Source organism: Dromaius novaehollandiae, chromosome W (assembly GCF_036370855.1).
Source record: "Dromaius novaehollandiae isolate bDroNov1 chromosome W, bDroNov1.hap1, whole genome shotgun sequence".
NCBI lineage: Eukaryota > Metazoa > Chordata > Aves > Casuariiformes > Dromaiidae > Dromaius > Dromaius novaehollandiae.
The window spans coordinates 43,970,234-43,986,016 of NC_088130.1; the positions used below are offsets into that span (position 1 = coordinate 43,970,234).

Here is a 15,783-nt window from a genome sequence, read left to right on the forward strand (position 1 = left end):
GCTGAATAGGTAAAGTAGCAATGATGGGAGAATGCTGCAGTCCTAGAAGCAGAATAACTAGGTTAGAACACAGGACAGGAACTCATCTCCTGGGTTGCTGAAAGCAATCACACTGTATAAATATGTCACTTAACAAACCTACCTTTTTGTACAAAGAACCTTCCCCCCCCGCCGTGAGACTGGAATTCCCCTGAGGGTTAGCCTTCTCCCAGTTTTCAGCTTCAGTTTACTTCTAGCCAGTTTTATATTTATTCTTGTACCAGCATCATCTTTTAGTTCAAAAGCTTCTGCTGTTCTTCCTGATGCTTATCTGGATTGCTCTTTGTTTTTATTTGCTTGCTTGTGTGCTGGTTTTTTTTTCTCAGCTAGTGAGGAATTGTGCTGTTGGTGAAGAGGATTGAAGATTGCTACGGTGGCATCAAAGGCCTAGATTTTGGCCCTTAATTATTAAATCGCTGCTTTTGGAGTCCTTGGCCAAATCCTCATCCTTGTAGGGTCCAGTGCCCAAAGTTAATAATTTTCTTCTGAATCATTCTTTAAGAGTTAGAATTTCAGGCCTTTTTACTGGTAATACCCTGCAGTTTTCATAATATATGAAACAACCATAAGGTCCTCAATTCTCTCTTTCAGTAGGCCAGCAAAGTTATGTCTGTGTACATGTGAAAAGGCTCCTTTTGGATTAGAAAAAGGTCTGAATGTTGGAACATTCTGTGGAACTACCCCTTTCTCCTTGTATGCAAGAGTGTGATCTGGAAAGACCAAAGGTTTTGTATTTAGAGACATGTTAACGCAGGCTATTGTTTTTACTTAACGTTTCTACTTTAATCTGGGTTTTAAAATATTTTCTTTGTCATTTTAATTTCAAGGAGGGAAACACAGCATTGCATCTAGCAGCTAAAAATGGTCACAGCAAAGTTGTAGAAATTCTGCTCGGACAGTGGGAAGAAATAAATGACCTCAATCAGGTGAGGACACAAATTAGTGAAGGAGATAAAATTGGAAAAAAAAAATTTTTTTTAGAGAAATGTTGCACTGACTAGACTTGATTAGTTCTGCTGCTTTCCATTGTTTGCGTCCTATTTCTTTGTCCCTCCTCCAATAAATTCAGCTCCACTAACTCCTTCAGTGTCTCTTACTCTGTCCTCTCTTCCATGCTCAATGGCCTCCTCTCCATCTTGCATACCCTAACTGCTGGTAGAATGAAAGGCAGAACAAATACAGCTGGTTGCAAGCTAAGCAGCTGATATTTCTGTGACATATAGAGGTTATATGTTGGGGACCAAAAAAGGATGGCACTGTGTAAGACAGCAGAGAATCTCTAAGGCAGAAAAGACCCGTTGCCAAGTTGTTAAAAGTTTCTTCGCTGTATCATCACTCTGCTGCCCCAATTTATCCCTGGTATGTTTCCAGAACATAATGTTTAACGTTCCCTCCTGCGGAAACCAGGAGAGCTGGGAGATATTTCCCCCATGAGTCTTTAAAACTTTCTGTAACACTTCCACATGACTTCTCTGTTCTCTTGTAAGACATTTCCCCATGGTTCCCAGCTGCTCACCTGCCATCCAGCGGTGTTGATGAGAGCGCTCAATTGTCAACCGTCCTGAAGTTCAGCTGGACTAGGCCACTGTTTTCCATGTCCCTGTTTTCCATGTCCCTGTTTGGGTGCCATTTGTGGCATATGACAACACAGACCTCAGGTAGGGTAGTGCAAAAGATCCTTTATTGAAAAACGCAATGGCCGGTTATATAGCAACCAAGCCCAGCCACTCCTCCGAGTATCTCCTGAGCATTGTGGCATCTCCTGATCCCTGGCAGGCAGGCAGGACAGGCCCACCGAGGCTGCTGGCACATAGGCAGGAAGGCACACTGTGACTGCTGGTACGTAGGCAGGAAGGCACATCATGATCACTGGCAACTCACGTGCACGCATTCTGGCCACAGATCATAGTTACCACATCATCACTTTCTGCCTTAGAGATTCTCTGCTGTCTTACACAGTGCCATCCTTTTTTGGTCCCCAACAGTTATGTGCTGGTGTGTAAGTCTGCAAGCCAAGCAAAACTCTTCAGTGTACACTATGACCTGTCTGTCAGTGAAGATCACAGAATTACTGAAGCTGGAAGGGGCCTCTGGAGATTCTCTGGTCCAACCCCATGCTCAAGCAAGATCAGCTAGAGCAGGTTCCCCAGGATCATGTCCAGCTGGATTTTGAATATCTCCAAGGATGGAGACTCTACGACCTCTCAAGATGTTAATATGGTCGCTTATTTTCAGTTTTCTGAACTTTGTAGGAACTCATGGCTATGATTTCATGAGCAGCTGAGTGGAGAGGAATCTAGTCCTCCACCTTGTTTCCAGTCCTCCAACATTTCTGACCACGTGATCCCATTCCTTGTGCTACCTTTGGTGCTTTATAGCCCTCTGGGTGACAGTTCATCATGCACACCCAGCACATACCATCACAGACACCTCAGCAAGGAGGCCTCAGATTTGTATGTTGTTCATCTGATCTCACTTGGCTGCACAGAATTGACTTTAGACATTGTCAACCCACTTTTTTTTTCCTGGGTTAGTATTGATGAGTTCAGCCAGCATATTCATAAAGTACATACTAGCTGTGAAGTTTGTATGAGTTGATACACTCATGAGCACATGTGTAATTCATGCTTTAAGATATAAAGCAGCTGTGAAGGAGGGGACTGCATGCTTAAGTCTAATCACTCAGTTCATAAGTACTGCTTTGCAAGAGGAACTGTCTCTTCTGCTTCTTTTGTGGAGCAGCTGGAATGAGTTGGGTGAGTTAGTTCAATTCTTAGTGGGCAGGCATGCCCACTGCAGGAACCTGCCTTGTGGCTGACAGTCTCTTCTGCTGTTCCAGCAGAAGACTGTATGAAATGAGTAAGGGACATCCACTACTACTGAAGGTTCTTCTCTTCATTTATCAAGAAAAGATTTATGGGTAGAGGGATTATCTCTTAGCCAACTAGTCTGTTTTTTTCAGCTATGCAAGCTTTGAGACACAAGTTCTTTTGAAATTTGAAGCCCTTGTGTTTCCAAAATTTGTCCAGGAAAGGTGTTGCTTCTGCACACAGAGCTTGTACTACTTTTGGCCCTACTCTGTCATGGCTAAAAAGTGTAGTTGGAGATGTTCCATTCTGTGGATAAACAGAGCGCTCTCACCTACCTCAGCACCAGCAATTTACTAGAATATGTTGAAGTTTAATAGAGTAACAGTTGCAGGAGTTCAGGCAAGGAAAAACAGGGAATTATTAATGCTTCAGTGAATGCTGAAACACTGGAGTAACTTTAAATAAACCTTTGCATATTGTAATATTTCACATGTAGGGGTTAGGTCATCGTGCAGCTAATGTAACTTGTTTTAGAGACTTGTTTTGGAGACATGGAGATTTTGGGGAGGTGAGAATTTTGGAAAAAAAATGCAACAGGATTAGTGCTCCTTTTAACTGGTGCTGGACTGGAGAATACATCAGAAATCCATAGCATTGGATTAACAGAACCTGGCCTTTGTGGTATGCACTGACAGGATAGCATTGTTGCTCTGTGCTGAAGAGCGGCAATTTCTATCCATCATCTTTGTTTCTGTGTCTGCTGATTGTAATGTTCTTCAAAACAAAGAACACAGTAAAGAGATATGAAATAGTTATCTGTACACTTTAACAGACATATGCTGACATAAATGACATCCACCACTTAAGGGGTGGTGAGTTGTCATTTCATTTGCGCGTTCATATAGGAGCATTCCAGTGATGTTCTCTTGTTACCATCTCTCCTTTTCTGTTGCTCTGGATAAGTCTGACTAAGCTCATCTGTTTTGTGTCGGAACTTTATAAATCGGCTATACATAGCTTAAATTGGAACGGACATTTTCTCTCTCTCTGTTGGTTTAGAATGGAGAAACTCCATTTTATTTGTCTGTTGAAGGAGGTCATGAAAAATGTGCTGAACTCTTGCTGGAAGCAGGGAGTGACATCAACCTTTTAACTCAAGTATGTAAATACTTTTCCTTTAGCACGCTGTTACTGGGACATCCTGGGCTGTGGGAAGGGTCATATTCTCTCTCTTCTTTGTGTACTAACAATATATTTGTTCCGCTTATTTTTATGAAACAATAAAAGATAATCATTTTATTAAAACATAAATGGGAATGTGGAGAATGTTAAGAGTACAAAATTTGTGTGGAAGAAATATAGATTTATTTGACAGAATACTATGGTAGGGCTTTTATATTTACTGTTTATCCAATAGTAAAACATATGGCTAGGAAATGTAACCAGCTATGGGGTAATTGAAAATCCTCAGTTTTGGCAGTGTGTATCACTGAGCTGATGATAAACCTGTTTTCAGCATCTGCTTTCTGGATTCAAATGTAGCTCAGACTTCTTTAACAGCCTTGGTTTGCCTCTTGCAAGGATTTCCAAGAATTTGGGTCCAGGAGACTGAGAGCTTATTTCGTTTAGCAGAAGTACTACGGGAAAATTTGCTATCAATTAAAAAAATCTGTTAATGTGAATATAATTTCTTGTTAAAGGTCACACTGAAAGACCAGGAGATGTGTTGGAATTGTCATTGTTTGTGATACAGGATAGCTTACAAAGCTGTTTATCCCTTCTTTAAGAGAAATTGAAAAGGACTGTGGAGTGCTGGTGTTTGTTGCAATATAGTAACAATGTAAAGTTTGTTTAGTATTTACGAAAACACATCATACTAACTGGTGTCCTACCTAATTTTATATCATTTTTATCAAAGGGACCTTTTTTTGGTAAAAAGCACAAATTTAAATGAAAGATTATTTCATATGGATAGCAGTCTTCAGTTTTATTGTTTTTTCCAGCGGCAAAAACATAAGCTTTTGCTGTTTATAACATTTATTTCAGAACAATACCAATGCTTTGCAAATTGCAATCCAGAACGGACATCTATCCTTGGTCACATTTCTTCTTGATAAGAATATTGACCTTGTCCCTAAACCAGAGGTGAGCATGTATTAATACAACTTTTCTGTTGATGTCCAGGACAAATTTGTTCTGTCTTTAAGGCCTTCCTTAGAATTCCTATAGCTGAATGAGATTGACTAGCTCTTTTATTATTTTTTCTGTAAATGTTATTGATTATATGGCTTATGAATGTTTGTTAGTAATGTGTAGAGACTAACCAAGACAAGCTCCTTTTCCATAAACATGTCGAGTGCCTGGACAGACCAGCGCATTGCTGTGTAGAGGTGGCCAGGCTAACACAAAGACTGGGCAGTATAAAATGATTAGCAGAGTACCCTGCTTGGACTAAGTGGCAGTAGTGTAGGCATCCATGCAAGGCACTTCATCTTCTCGTGTGGATATCCCTATGTGAGGCAAAGAGTTAAGACCTTTTAAGAGATTTTTAACTTAAAAGACAAATAAAAACTTCAGTGTTTTTACCCTCTGTACTAAAAGCATATGCCTTCCAAATCTGCATACAGTCATTACTTGGAAGGGTGTTTGTCGTTGTTTTAATTATTCTTAGTACTCAAATCTTGTGTCACTTCAGATGCAACAGTTGTTACATCTGGGACTTTCTGTGAATAGGAAAATACTTTACACTTCTGCAGTACAGGATGAAAATAGAAATCTAGACTTTGTGATTTACCTGCCATAATCACTTGACTGTCGTTTAATGTTGTCAAGGAAGAATAATTTGTAATGTCTTTGAAATGATTTATTTTAAAGATCAGTCAGTTGTTGTGCGGCTTGTTCGCATTAACTTTCTGTAGCAGAAGCAACTCTTAAAATTGTAATGTAAGTACTGGAAACATTTCCAGTACAGTGTTGTGTAAGAGCTTTATTATTTTTCTATAGCCATGAAGAAAAGGCTGTGGTTTATAAAGACACTAATGAATAGGTCTCTGGCATTGGTGATTGGCACTGGTATGATTTTTTTTAGCCGTATTTAATAAGAAAGTGATGAATCACAGGTTCAACATGCAAGCTGATCTTGCCAATCTAATGGTTGGATTGTGACTGGTGTTGGACATATGCCACAGTTATTGTCATGAATAATCACTCAAATAAAACTTAATTTCTTTCTAGGTATAATTACCAAGAATATTAAAGAAGCAGTGTGTTACAAGAGTTTATTCCTGGAAAGTAGATTTTTGACAGTTGTATACCTGATTTAGAATTATATTGTCTCCAGTCTATTCAAGTAAAGGCAAACCAAGTTTTCTGAGGGAAAAGAAATGCTGCCCTAAATTCTTTTTCATGAACCAAAGGTAGCAGCACCTCCTGTGTATGAATACATTGAAATGAGTGCTTGCTGACAGTCTGTAAGTAGTGACTGACATACTGGTAAGCACTGTGCAGTGAAAAATTATAGATTTCTCTAATATATTTGCTGCTGTAGGTGTTGCATGAGGAGGAGGCTAGCCATGTGGCTCTTTAACTGGGTCCCTGTGGCATATCTCAGCACCTGAAGTTGTGTTTTCTGCAGCTTTAATCTCTGCCAGAACATATCCTGTGTCTTATTTGCAGGGGACACATTTTGACAAGGACCTCTTTTTTATTTGAATGAAACTTTTAATGAAAGTATCCTAGTATAATAGGTTTGTTTTGTTTTGTTTTTCTCCACAGCAGAAGAATTCCCCTCTCCATTTAGCAGTCATCAATAATCATCTACCTGTAGTAAAAAGCCTCTTGGATGCCAGTCATGATATAAACTCCTTAAATCACGTAAGAAAAAGTGGGAAGCAATGTAACTTCACTGACAAAGAAGATATTATTTGGATTTCGTTTGAAATAGAAATTACTGTTTTTGTTTCCCCCTTGTGTGCTCAAGGTGCAATAAATAAGAGGCAGTTCCCTCCTTGTCTTTTTGTGCCTGTGCATAAGTGTTAGTCGCTGGTACAGGCTGTGCTAGTACTGTTTGTGCAAGATATGGATAACAAAATGCTATATATCCAGAAAATTTTTGGATTAATTTCTTGTTTGTTATGATTTATGAATAATAAATGACAAAAATGTCTCAGAGATATGGATCTTAGAAGGAAACCCAGTGCAGAGAGCCATTTGCCTGTCTTTAGCTTGCAGGAACTCTTTCAGTATAAACTTTCTAAAGTATACAGAGAGAGAGATCTGTCACAGGCTCTCTTAACCTCAAACTTGTCCCATTGAAAAACTAGTCTGATACACAGAGGTTTGATTGATTCAGGTTTTTTTCTCTTAATTAATGACAATTCTGGGCAGGTCTAGTCATATAGTTCTAGATTAGAGAGGTTCTCCTCAATCCTTTTTTAATAAAAAGCAATGAAATCCCATGAACACTAGTGCGCTGAAAGAAATATCAAGGCTTTCCAAGTAAATATAGAACACTGAGGATACAGAGCTATTCTGTTTATTTTTATGTGCATTGATTTTATTTGGGGGGGGGGGTGGAAGCAATAGTCTTTGTGCAATCTGTGGCTTCCCCCAGCCCATTGTTCATTTTATTGAAATTTATATGTTTTTTTTGAGGGAGATAGATAACCCCTGAAGAGTCTATTATTTGTAGCTAGAGTCAAAATGTGTGTGGTGATAAGCTATCTTATTGAATAAAATAGACAATTTTGTAAACTTGTCACAGATATCTTTTAGAAATATTACTTGTGTTTTCTCTAGTATACTTGAAGTTACACACAATAGATACATACATATCTCTAAATTACTGAAGAAAAAAGGAGGATGTTTTGTTGGAGGAAATTTGAGGTCTTGTAATCAGAGTGTATATTCTCAAAAAAGCTTGCGTAAGACTGTATGTTGAACCCTAAAGCTGGTGTGTCTTGGTGTGTAAGGATCTGTTTAACTCTGCAACCTGTAAGTTAAGGTATGATTTTAATAGTTACATGAGGACCTAAAAAGTGCTCTAAGCACATCTGCAGAATGGAGACTTGCATCATTAGAGGAGTGTAGGCACAAAAACTTCAGATTAAAAGGTTACTGTGTCATATGAAACATACCGTGGGACATTTCCAGATGTGCAAGATTTCCATAAATGATAACATATCTTATTTGCTGCTAAAATACACCCACAAAAGTCTGGAATAGTTTCCTATAATTGAGAATACTGAAGAAAAGAGCAAGAAGCAAATACTTCTTTGTGACAGGAATAGAGATCTACTCTGATCATTAGACTGCTGAGCCGCCCCTGCTGCTTGGTGGTCGAACTCAGTTTCTTGATTATATTCTATAGAGGAATAAATAATTAGATTTTATGTGGGTAAATGGAGCAGTGTAGAGACTACACAACCGTCATTTTGGACCCAAAGATTAGACTTGAAGCAGAACATCCCTATCGCTGTACTTCTTGTTAATGGTTTGGTTTTGTTTAATGCTTTTGTTTGTGGTGTAAGGATCACTGGACCCATTATGGAGCAGGTAGACCTCTGTTTTACACCTTCCCCTCAATCCCACTGTTTGGCAGTGCTGGCTAAGCAGCTCTGTTGTGGACTGTGGCACAATGTACTGTTGAAAGTTACGGATATCCAGATGTCTTTGCACGAATTTCAGCAGGGAAAGGTTACTTGAGAGGGTGATATGGGGGTTGGCAGTCACATGAAGCACTCTGCCCCAGACACCTTAAGAGGACAGCAAGAGTTTGTTACATTTCAATACATTAGAGGGGAATGATGCTAACCTTTTCCTGAGCCATCTGGAACTCCTGTGTATTTTCCCTGTAGAGATCCCAGATGCTCTCTTGTTTGCCTTAAACAAAATTGGCAGTTAGATCCTTCAAAAGTTAAATGCTTTCATTCTGTTCAGTATTTTCTAGCCAAGGCCGTCTCTTGTTGTGAATCTTATTTAGTTTTAAATTGTAAGCATTTCCATTCTAAGGGGGAGTTTGGCATATTATATTTGTTTGGTGTTATCCATTCCAGAGGCAGGAAACCCCTTTACATCTGGCAGCTGATCTTGGCAATGTGGAGCTGGCAGAACTGCTGCTGAAGGCAGGCTGTGATCTCAAGACTGTGGATAAGGTATACGTCATATAATCCTCACGCGAGCCAGGATTATGTGGTTTTGTTTTGTTTATAACCACCTTCTCAGAGATGCAGGAAGCGTATGTTTCCAGCCATCTTTTGTAAAATGAATGCAGCTAAGCATTATTTGTTACAAAGGAAGTTCCTTTTAATATTACCTTGTTACAAAAGAAGCTCCACTTTAGTATTGCCTTGCCTCTGCAGCTTGCAGAGATCTGAAATTGCTTTGGTGAAGAGCTGTTTTTGCATTCAGACATGGTGAAAGCCAGTGTGCTTAAAAACATAAAACTTCTAAACTCTGTAGTTTGAAGGGTAAATGCCACTGTCAGACCTCGGATCTGAAAAGGATGAGTGAGTCTCACAGAGCGCAAGTGCTGTGCAGCCATTACAGCTGTACACCCACAGTCAAGTTCATTGCCAGCAGAGATACAGACAGTTCAAATTTCACTAACTGCAGTGATGGTGAGTTTGCTCTTTAGTACACTGGGCCATCTGAAATTGGTGGTGCCCAGTGTCCGTGAGGAACTGTCCCAGATGCATTCAGGTGGGTGCTTAGACCCTGAGGCATCTATTACTGAAAGTCCAGTCTGGAAAGACTAAGGCAAGAACGGCAAGGACTGGAAGAAGTACCAAAACAAAGAGTCTCTGAGGAAGTGCCTGTGTAAGGAGAGATTACTGAATCTGTTTTTTGGGGGGTGGTTATTTTATTTTATTTTATTTTATTTTATTTTATTTTATTTTATTTTATTTTTTATATTTTTTATATTTTTATATTTTTATATTTTTATATTTTTATATTTTATTTTATTTTATTTTATTTTATTTTATTTTATTTTATTTTATTTTATTTTATTTTTTGTCACTGCTAGATTAAGCCTGTCCTTTTTATACTGTTACTGCTATATGGATTTTCTGTGTGACTGAGTTGACATCAGATGTATAGACTGAGCAAAATCTAGCTCTTCATTAGAGAAAAAAGAATAGAGATAAGTAATTTTCATGCACAAAACTGTCTGGATGAGGAGTAAAGCTTCATGGAACTAGTATCACCTCTTTGTTCCCCAGTCTGAGAAGAGGCTCAGGGCTATGAGTGTGAGTGACACGGCTGATGTGTTTTGGGAGGCTGAGGCAAGGTGCTGCAATGCGGTTAAGTCATGCCTACACTAGCCAGAGAACTGTGATTCTGATACAGGCTAACTCAGACTGAAGTCCTGTCCACTTTAGACAGTGCCTTGGCTATTGGAGAAATGTCTCTACCTTTTTATATTCCAAAGGGAGACACTGAAAATTACATCTTGATGCTCATTCTGACCTTAAGCACCTGCAAGCCTTTGAGCTGGATAGTGCCCTGATGTAGCAGTGTTGACAGATTTCAGGGCATGTTATGAGCGTGTGGCTTTGTGCCAGTACAAATTCTGTCATCTTTCTGCACCGCTTTTATTTCTTGGAATAGCTGTTTCCTTGTCTGTTTGCTGGGTGAGTCCTGGGGCCATTTCACAGCTGGGAACGTTGGCAAGTACAAGAGTCTTTGAGCTGAACTGGTACTGGGATGCTAAAGTGTTCCCCTGCTTACTCCCTGAACAGCAGGCTGGGAGAAGGGGAGCCTGCTTGGGTTGCCAGCTCTGTGTTTTTCTGGTGTCTGTTCCCTGACAGCAGGAATCCTCAGTCTCCAGGGTGTGTAATGCATCTGTACGAGTTGCCTGCTGTTACTGGTCAGGAAATGCTCTCTTGGGAGACTTCACTTCCCCCTGTCTTCAGGTGTAATTTTGATAGGATGCGCTGATAGCCAGGAGAGTGCTTTCGCTGCATAGCTGGCATGCTGCATGTGCACGCAGGATCCCAGTGGTGCATGAAGCTAGCAAAGGAGGCCGGGCACCCTCTTTTTTCTGCCTCCCACCGTGGGAGTGTAGAGTGGTTTTCCAGAGCACTTGGGCCCCAAGAAGCTCTCACAGTCTGTGGTGTCTCCTTATGTTAAGTACTTCTATGTGATAAAGATTTTGTGAAATGTAAAGTCTTCGGCTCCCAGTGTGATGCTTTCTACGAATGGGATAATTATAACGATCTTGAACAGAGCCAGGAGCTAGAACTTAAAAGGTATGTATCAGTCAGGGAACTTCATAATAGCTGGAGAGCTGAAATGCCTTAGAATTTAATTACTGAGCCTTCTAATTTTAAGGGGTTGGCTTCTTTTAGGCTTAATTTTCTAGAGTGCCTAGCCTTTGATGTGTGAAAAATACCCTGAATATTCACACCTGAGGCAGCTCTGCTCAGTGGAAATCCACTGAACGTGGAAGATTACAGAGAGACCCCTGTAAAGCCATCGAAATACCAATACATCAATGTTTTGGTAATAGATTAGTTCAGATAAACTGAACAGTCCTCTGTAACTGGAATTAAAGCAATGGCTTTTAATTCCTTTGATTGTCTGTACTACCCTCAAAACATGGCCTTCAGTTGTGCACTCTTCAGTTGTCATGATAAAGTCATGCACACACCCCGCTTCGTCGTATGACCCAGCTTCTCTTACCACCTAGAACAAGACATGGGTTTATCCTTGGGAGTTTTGCAACTTTATCGCACCATTCATCTGAAATGCCAGCTTACCCATAGCAGGGGGATGAACTGTGTCTGCAGCAGTTTTCAGTCTGTGGGTGCCTGGGATCCCACTAACTTGGAAACAGTGACTGAAGAAAGCATGTTGATAAAAAGTGTGCAGCAGTCTGCGTGTAAAAGGTTTCTGAAGCTGACTGTACCTCACTAGAAATTTTTTAGGGGCCCACATGTTGGGAAAAATCGACCACCTCTGGATTCAGGGGTTGCAACTCATACAAAGCATACAAGAACTTTGATTGTAGCTGCCTTGAAGCTATAACATTGTAGTAGATGTATTTTCTTGAAAAAAATGGTAGGGCTCTGTAAATTCTATAATGTATTCATCCTCATACATATATGAGATCATGTTATGATTCACTATCTCTGCTTTCAGCATGGAAAAACTGCACTAGCTGTGGCATCAAGGAGCAATTATGCCCTCATCGTAGATATGATCATTAAAGCAGAAAGGTACTATGCTAGAAAACAGGTAAGAGACATCTTTCACTGCACTAAAGGAAACTGTAAGGGAAGAGCTGATCCTGAACTTAAAGTGCCTTTTGCCTGAGATGGTGTCCTCTTGACAGGTTTTAAGACTAGCCTTGATAAATTGGGGTTAGGACTGCAAATTGGAAAGCCTCTATCCAGTCCAGGTTTTGTCCCTGACAAGCTGTAAAATTGTAGACAGAACATACCATTTTCCAGCAACGTGCACTAAACACAGAGAAGAAGGGGTGGAGACACATCCTGACCCAAATTCAGACTGTGCCATGAACATCAGAGTCCAGACGATCCCAATCCATGTTGACCCACGTGTCCTTTGGTACAGCAAAATCCGTGTTTTAAAAAAATGGAGTGCAGGTGTCTGTTGTTCCTTTGCCAGTGAGAGCAGCGAGCTCAGCTACTGCAGTGAGCACTCCCTCTTCTGTTTGATGCAGTTAATTACAAAACTCAAGAACCAAAAGGGGAAAGAGCCAGTCAGCCATGTGAAGTAAGGACACTGATTAGATTGGCCTCGATTGTCTGAATTTCTAAGCCTGTTTCCTTAGCTGTCACACTTTTTTTTTTTTTAATATAGGCTGCTTAGTGATGGCACAGGATCTTGATTGGGACCATCTAAAATTCTGAGAAAGTATTTAGTCTGATGATGACATTAGCAATGAACCACAAAGAACGTGCTATACCTACATACTTGCTAATATAAAAGGGAAGTATTTCAAACGATGGTGAAGGTTAATTTTAGGACTTATTAACGCTCCATAAATAAATCAGTCTTGTATTGGGCTGCTCAGTTTTTCCTGTTTGGAGAGACAGTTTTATGCAAGCTCCAGGAATTGATTAAATCTGTTGGGTTTTGACATAATGCAACCTAAAATCCCTAAGCTATCAGAAAAGCTTTCGTTTTCAGATTGGTGCTAGTGAGGGAGTAAAAGTTGTCTATTTTTGTTGCATGCACCATAAAAACTGCAGCAAGAAGGTGCTACAGCGATTTATGTAAAGCAAGTAATTCTGTGAGCACCTGAACTAGCAAACTGGGCTAAAAGGACTGGTGAAAGGAATTTGATTGACTCTGTTTCAGGGTGTAGCTTGAAAACTATTTTGCTGCTCTTTCTCATTGCTCAGCTGCTATTTAAATCTATAACCTCATTATCATTCCTGCTTTCTGCTAGTGAGTGTTTGTTTTACCAGATTAGACAAGTGTTTCTCAGGGGTGGTACAGGTGTACTTGATCCTGCCTGTGTGCAGGCACACGAACTAGCTGGTCTTTAACCATCCCCTCCAGTCCTACATGTCCATTTCTGTGATATTTAATGGTGCAGGGAATTGTGCTGGTAAATCACAGATCTAGATTAATTCTAATGAAAAACACATCCATGAACTGCATGTGTTGCGCACAGCTGATTTGCTTCAGTTCAGGGTTGTCAGGTACGTTATTGTTTCTTTCATCTCAAAGGCAAATTAGAAGTGAAATCGTTTGTTGCCAAGGAAGATCCGACAAGTGTGATGGCAGTGAGCAAATAATGCTCCTAACCTTTTGGCATTGTTTACTGAACTGCCTGAGGAGAAGAAAAGATGTTTAAGCAGATGGTTTTCTTCAAGAGCTCAACAGATGTTGGGAAATAGAAATATAAGTGTTTGTATCCCATTACCTGAAGCTAAGCACACAGCTTTTGGGAGCAGTTCAGATGTTACAGCTGTGGAATATAAAGTTGTTCAAGTAGTGTTACCATGCATGAAACTAGTGTTTTGAACGATTATTGTAAGAACCATCTTTTTATTACACTGAGCTGACTGTGACCTGTGACAAGGCATCTGTTACAAAAAGAAATGTCACATTACTGTGAGGAAGTGCATGATACAAATGTGTGTGAAAGACTGTTGTCTTCTCTGTTTTTCCTCTTTTCTGTTTATTGCTTCTACCCAACCCTTCCCCACCCTAGCAGCAAAGGGAAGCTGTGGTGCTGCAAAGGGAGGAGAGAGAAGATTTTGTCTTATGTTCGTTTTTTTTTTTAAACCCAGAAGGGAAGAGCTCTCCTGGAGAGAGCCTGAGCCACTAATCAAGGCTACCTGGTGACATGTCCTAAACCTCACCTTGCATGCTTCATGAAGCATGAGATAGACTGCATCAGAAAAATGTAATCTAACATGTATGACAATGCCTAATTATTGAACTGAGGTTTTTTTCTTGCAAGTCTCACATAAGGTTAGGAAATAATACTGTTATTACAATTCTTGGCATTTAATCTAAAATGGAGTATTTTATGCTTAGCACTTCTAAAATGTAGCATGCTGCCATTTCCTTGTCTAGTATCTGCTTTGTCATCCTGTATCAACTTCCTGAAGAGATTTCATTTTGGAGACTGATTTGAAACAGGACTAGCATGTAAACACACTGAAGTATCAAAGTAGTTTGAGCTCACCTACACTAGGAAATAGCATTTCCCCTAGGCAGTGCTCAACTGGGGCTGAAATAACTGCTGGAAACCGCTTTTGCAGAGGTGCCCAAACAAGAAGCTACCAACCCCATCATTCCTGTTTCAGGCAAGCCACAGTACTATAGCAACATCATTTTTAACCTGGTGGGTAATAAGCCTGTGGTTTAATTATATTTTTGGTTTTGGTATATGTATATGGTTTTGCCCATGCAGGCAGTAAAATTGGATCTAGGTTCAATGCACATGTGCTTATTGGTGCTTGGACACTTCAGCTTGCAAGGCCCCATTCAGCAAACCCAATGCTTCATACTGCCATCGCGTGATCTAGTTGGGCCTACTTCAGCCAAGCAGAACCGACGGGGCAAAAATAAGAACATTTTGAGAAAGTCTCATGCAGATAGTGGCTGGCCTCATTTTAGGGAGACGTTAGCGTTAAAAGAAGCAAGAGGAAAGAGTAAGAACTGTGGCTGAACCCCAAACACATTTAAAACATCACTTGTAATGTAGACACAGCCAAAGAGCATAGTAGTGCTTGAATATTACTTCATATTACTATTGTGTATCAAGTGCCAGAGAAAATAAGTGCTGTCTTTTGTATTTAACTTAGTGATACATAGCAATAAACACAGGAGGTCTTTTTTTCCTGCCTGTTTTGTTAAAACTATAATAATGATGTCATCCGTTCTAGGATATCTTCCAAAGGTATGAAGATTTTTTTTCCCAAAGAGCTCTGGTAGCCAAATAAAATAGCTAATTCTTATAGTTCCTTTATCTGCACTGTGCAAATCACCTGTCAGCAACTGCATGTGACTGTATAGACCACAGTGTTCACTTCAGGATAAGCAAAAAAAGCGTTCCTATCTTCATTACAAAATTTATCATCTGCTTTCCTTTTTAGGAACATCTAGATCATAATGATGCTGAGTCAGATTTTGTTTTGTCTTTCAAACAAGATCACAGTACACAGACCAAGCAAATCCGTTCCTCCCTTTGGAATCTAGCATACAATCGGTTAAAACCCCAGGAATGGAAAAAACTGGCTCTGTTCTGGAAGTTCACAGATGAACAAATTAAAGCTATTGAAGAACAATGGACAGGTAACAATTATTTGAATGGCTAGACATAGTATATAAGTAATATAAATCATGACAGCATATAGTTGCTTTTTAAGCTATGAGAGTATCCCAGATGTGTGTTGGCCATACTGCTTTCATTCAGTTTGTGAAAATGAGGAGTGATATAAAAACCTGA

At 39.8% G+C, this 15,783-nt stretch overlaps 1 protein-coding gene across 5 annotated transcripts in view; it reads left to right on the forward strand.

Annotated features, from left to right (window-relative positions):
• Nucleotides 1-15,783, forward strand: part of LOC112987059 (ankyrin repeat and death domain-containing protein 1B) — a 34,172-nt gene that overhangs the window by 14,486 nt on the left and 3,903 nt on the right. For 2 of the 5 annotated variants that reach the window (XM_026106742.2, XM_026106746.2), the window contains exons 7-13: nucleotides 867-965; nucleotides 3,909-4,007; nucleotides 4,896-4,994; nucleotides 6,624-6,722; nucleotides 8,903-9,001; nucleotides 11,991-12,086; nucleotides 15,431-15,629. In XM_026106742.2, the coding sequence (XP_025962527.1) occupies nucleotides 867-965; nucleotides 3,909-4,007; nucleotides 4,896-4,994; nucleotides 6,624-6,722; nucleotides 8,903-9,001; nucleotides 11,991-12,086; nucleotides 15,431-15,629 (790 nt within the window). The remainder of the gene's footprint in view (nucleotides 1-866; nucleotides 966-3,908; nucleotides 4,008-4,895; nucleotides 4,995-6,623; nucleotides 6,723-8,902; nucleotides 9,002-11,990; nucleotides 12,087-15,430; nucleotides 15,630-15,783) is intronic. The other 3 variants (XM_026106743.2, XM_026106745.2, XM_026106744.2) reach the window with 3 other exon arrangements.